The sequence below is a fragment of the Chrysochloris asiatica genome, unplaced genomic scaffold, assembly GCF_000296735.1.
Source record: "Chrysochloris asiatica unplaced genomic scaffold, ChrAsi1.0 scaffold00061, whole genome shotgun sequence".
Taxonomy (NCBI): Eukaryota; Metazoa; Chordata; class Mammalia; order Afrosoricida; family Chrysochloridae; genus Chrysochloris; species Chrysochloris asiatica.
In genome coordinates this window covers 814608-819758 of record NW_006408579.1, presented here as the reverse complement: position 1 = coordinate 819758, position 5151 = coordinate 814608, and the positions used below count along the sequence as shown (strand labels likewise).

Below are 5151 nucleotides of genomic sequence, written 5' to 3'. Positions count from 1 at the left end.
TGTCAGCAGTTCGAAACTACCAGCTGTTCCGTGGGAGAAAGATGAGGCTTTCTGCTCCCGTAAAGATTTACAGCCTTGGAAAACCCTGTACAGGGTCACTGAGTCGGAACCGACTTCACGGCATATAACAACAACAACATATATACATAAAGAGAAGTTTATTATTAAGGGTATGGCTTGTAATTGTAGAGTCCCAGGTCTCCAGTGGAAGAGAGACAGAGCCTTCCTGTGAGTCCATTATATTGGGAACAGGCCACATCCTCAAGGAAACATCCTTTCAGTTGATTGGCTGCTAATAGCATTTAACAACAACAACAGGACATATCTTGTACAATTACAGTTTTGACAGTCATAATTAATCCTTCTCATAATTGTTATTATTGTTAAGTGTCGTCGAATCCATCCTGCCCCATAGCAACCCTGTGAGCAGCTGGTGAGCTTGAATTGCTGACCTTGCAGTTCAAACGTCTTTGCAGTCTGGCGCATTAACCCCCACAGCACCACACCAGAGCTCATAATTACTCAAAATTAAATCATAAAGTCCTGTCAGCATCTTCTCTCACCCCCTTTCACTAGACCTATCTGGAAAAGAGGAAACCTAGTCAGTGGGTGTTCTCCTTTGTCCCTTTATTTTAAAACTAAGTACACCCATGAAAGCTTATAAGCTAGCCAGTTCATGCCTTTATAGTATCTCCCCCCCAACCCCCAGTTTTGATAGCCAATGTCTAAATTGCCTATTCCTATCAACCCAGAGTTAATATGCTGAATTGCAAAGCCAGTTTGAACCACAAGGTTGGCAGTTGAAGTTTACCAGCCACTCCTTGGAAACCCTATGCAGGGTCGCTATAAACTGACTCAACGGCACCTAACAACAATAATATCAACCCAGTACAATGAGGAGAGAGTTCTTTGATCTGAAGGATCTCACATTCTTGTTGGAATTTTGAATACCTGCACCCATAAGCAAAAGTCCAATCCAACAAATTGTAGCAATTTACACTTATTCACAGTATCAAATATCCTTATCGTCATCTGGTCAAGTTCTGGTTAGCCCAGCTCTAGTCATTCAAACTAGATCAAGTGGGTATCATCCACAAGTTTGGGAGTTCACACGTACTCTCCTGCACTTCAAACCAGCTGGCTTCTTCACTCTTGGCCCTAGTCCCCATGAGCCAGGCCAGTGCCCATGGGCTCAGTAGTTTACAAAACTCCCTAAATGTCAAATGAGTCGGCTTCCCCTCTTATCAAGGCAACGGGTGCCAAGGGAACACATCCAAACTCAGCCCGTGTCTTCATTGCTGCATTTCCCCGACTTCCACTCACATGTAGCTCACAAGATCACTAGTGAGCATATGGTTCTGGTTCCCTTTAACTTTTAGTCCTGTTGTTGTTGTTAAATGCTGTCAAGTCGGTTCCAACTCATAGCATCCCTGTATAGGGTTTCCAAGGAGCAGCTGGTGGGTTTGAACTGCCGACCTTATGGTTCAGTTCTCAGTGCTGATCCTACAGTACCACACCAGAAGTCCTAGAAGGGGATTTTCTCTGATGAGCCAACTCTCCTTGCCTTGATGCCTCCAAAACTCAAAACATCAGATTCATGGTTTTTTTTTTACCCCATGAATCTCGTGCCATTTCAGCAGTTCTGGGTTTGTCTGCATATTTTTTTCAAATACAAATGTCCTAACTCTGAAGGCTCTGGGTGGTGGGGCTCATGATTCCTCCACCTAAAGCCCCATACTCTGTTGTTGCTATTAAGTACCCCGGAGTCAGTTTTGACTCACAGGGAACCCTGTGTAGGAGGGTTTCCAAGGAACCACTGACTTGTGGTTCAAACCAACTTTGCAGTCCAGAGCATTAACCCAGAGTGCCACACCAGGACTCCAGAGGCTTAAACCAAGAAGCCTGTCCCTCCCCGACCACTCCCACCCCTGGGCAAATTGTAACTCCCCTTTTAGCAAATCCATTCAAGTGTAGGCTGAAGGCGGGTTTACAAGCTCTCTGTAATCATTAGATCCAATATTCCTATCATACATGCATGTCTATTTTACAATAATAGACAGGAGAAAGCAATATCCATAAGGCAGCCAAATACATAAATCTTTAAAAAACAATCAAGTTCAGTCTTTTCTTGTACCTTGGACTAACCTGATTCATCTGCATAAGCCTGTCAACAGCTCTAGGCAATTTCTGAAACTGAGGCTTTCCCCTCAGCTGAAACATTTTATCCCATCCTCCTTCATTGTTTCTCTTACAAAACATCACAATTTCACAGTTCTGGAGCCATTGCTATGAATCCTGCTCACAGTACCAACTGGTTAAGCCAAGTGGGGACCATGTCTGACTCCCTCTAACTACACAAGAGGGACAGAGGACCAAACTCAAAATCATCCCAAGGCTGAGTCCTATGAAGTGGAGGTCAGACATGCGTCTACTCTTTTATCAGTGCCTTTTAAATTAGTCAGACTTGATCACCAATTTAGAAAATTCACTCATATGATTTTGTTTCTAGAACTTCACTGTCTTGGTACCACATGTTTTAGGCTGGCTTTTCTAAAGAAGCATAACCAGTGAAACATTTATATTTATAAATATAAATAAATATATATATGTGTGTGTGTTTGAGAATATATAAGGAAGTAAAAAAATATAAATGTATATGTGTATATATACATCTCTATGTTTATTATCAATACCCCAGCGGAAGAGAGAGAAAAAACCTTCCAATGAGTCCATTGGGAGCAGGCCACATCCCTAAGGAAACATCCTTTCAGTTGATTGGCTGCTCATAGCCAATCATAAGAGTTAATTATGCCTGTTAGATTTCATCACCCTGGGAATAAGTACATCTCAGCTGCTAACCCTCTGGAAATCCTGGCCTAGTCAAGTTGACATAAAACCCTACCCATTACAGATATTTACTTCTTTGTAAAATTATGTAGTATATGAATGAATAATAGCAACACTAAAGCAACCTTTATTTTTCCCAAATAAAATGCAAATGCAAAAAAAGCCCTTAATAGTGACAATGATGCTACAGTAATTTATCTTCTCTATTGGTAAATAGAGTCGTGGTGTGGTGCTACAGGATAATGCACTGGTCTGCAAGATTGTTTTGAATTGCAATCGTGGTTCAAACCCACCAGCCGCTTCTAGGAAACCCTAGATAGGGTTGCTATGAGTCAGAATCAACTTTATATATAGTACTTATCAACAACAACAAATTAGTAATTGCACATTTCTTTAGTACGTAATACTGATTATCCATATGCGTTTGAAGTATGAGTAGTTCTTAATCATATTTCTAGGTTTTCTGGCCACAAAATAGTTGTTCAAGCAGTGAAAATTTTAGTCAATTAGCTTGTTGTTTCTGTTTCACATTAAACAAAACCGAAAAACCCCTCTTAAGTCATTAAATTGCTCACTCACTGTCTTATCTTTCCAGGGTGCTTTGGTCAGTGCAAGTTCAGATGATGCACTTCATTTGTGGAACCTTAGACAAAAAAGACCAGCTATTCTACATTCTCTTAAATTTAATCGAGAACGGTAAGAATGTATGAGTTGTTAAAATCATTTTAAGATGTAAAAATTATTTACTGAGCAACTTTTAGGTGAACTTTTCTAAGACTTCTATTTTATAACTACAGTGGTGCTATAGTTATAACTACAGTGGTGCTATAAGTTGTTGTTAGATGCCGTCAAGTAGGTTTTGACTCATAGAGACGATGTATAGAGTTTCTAAGGAGCAGCTAGTATGGTTGAACCATTGACTTGCAGTTAGTAGAACAGTGGTATAATAGCTAGAAAAATTTGCTATTAATATCTGTCCTTATATTAGTTTCTTTTTATATAAAATGCATAATTGGTATAGTTTCAGTCATCTACTAATGGGGAAAGGCAAGGGTTTTTGTTCTCCCAGCTATAAACCAGGACTTTAGCAATGACAAGTTCTTCCTGGTATGGTGCTGTGGGTTAATGCACTGGACAGCAAGTTTGGTGGTTCAAGCTCACTGGTCACTCCTTGGAAATCCAAAAAGGGTTGCTGTGAGTCGGAACTGACTTGGTGACACTTAACAACAACAGGGTAATGAAAATATATGCCTGAAAGTTACAAGTCAAGTAAACACTAAAAGTATTTCTATATTGCCTTTGATCATGGAGGTTCCCTTTTTACTCTAACACATATTTGTTGTTATTGTTAGATGCTGTAGAGTTAATTCTGACTCATCAACCCTTGTACAACAGAACTAACTAAACACTGCCTGGTCCTAAACCATCCTCAAAATTATTTTTATGTTTGAGCTCTTTGTTGTAGCAACTGTGTCAGTTCATTTCATTGGTGGTCTTCCTCTTTTTCACTGACCCTCTTATGTTGCCAATCATCATGATGTCCTTTTCCAAGGAACCCTGATGGTGCTGAAGGATAAACACTGGACTACTAATCAAAATTCAAACCCACCAGTGCCTTTATGGGAGAAAGATTAGGCTTTTTACTCCCCTAACAACAACAACAACAAATGGGCTGCCAAAAGAACCAACAGATCTGTGTTGGAAGAAGTGCAGCCAGAGTGCTCTTGGAGGCAGGGATGGGCAAACTTCATCTTTCATACTTTGGACATATTGTCAGGAGGGACCAGTTGCTTGAGAAGAATATCATGTTTGGTAGTGTGGAGGGTCAGAGAAAAAGAGGAAGACACCAATAAGGATGGATTGGCAAAGTGGCAGCATTAGTGGGCTCAAGCGTGGCAACAGTAGTGAGGTTGGCCCAGGACTGGGCAGTGTTTCGTTCTGTTGTGCATAGGGTCACTATGAGTTGGTAATGACTTGATGGCACCGAACAACAACAACAATGGCTAGTGATCATGAACATTTCTTCATATGTTTGTTGGCTGCCCAGATCTCCTCATTGGTGAAGTGTCTGTTCATGTCCTGAGCCCATTTTTAAATTGGGTTATTTGTCTTTTTCTTACAGAGGTGTTGTTTGTCGTTGTTGTTGTTAGGTGCCATTGAGTAGGTACTGACTCGTAGCAACCTTATCCATGAGTGTTGATAGTTGATCCAAGAAGAATGAAATCCTTGACAACTTCAGTCTTTTCTCTGTTGATAAGAATGTTGTTTATTGGTCCAGTGGTGAAGATATTTGTTTTCTTTACA

The 5151-nt window shown here is 40.5% G+C and overlaps 1 protein-coding gene across 2 annotated transcripts in view; it reads left to right on the top strand.

The window, feature by feature from the left end:
- The window catches only part of STXBP5L (syntaxin binding protein 5-like), a 526662-nt gene that overhangs the window by 132694 nt on the left and 388817 nt on the right, over window positions 1-5151 (top strand). For both annotated transcript variants that reach the window (XM_006864137.1, XM_006864138.1), the window contains exon 4: window positions 3443-3543. In XM_006864137.1, the coding sequence (XP_006864199.1) occupies window positions 3443-3543 (101 nt within the window). The remainder of the gene's footprint in view (window positions 1-3442; window positions 3544-5151) is intronic.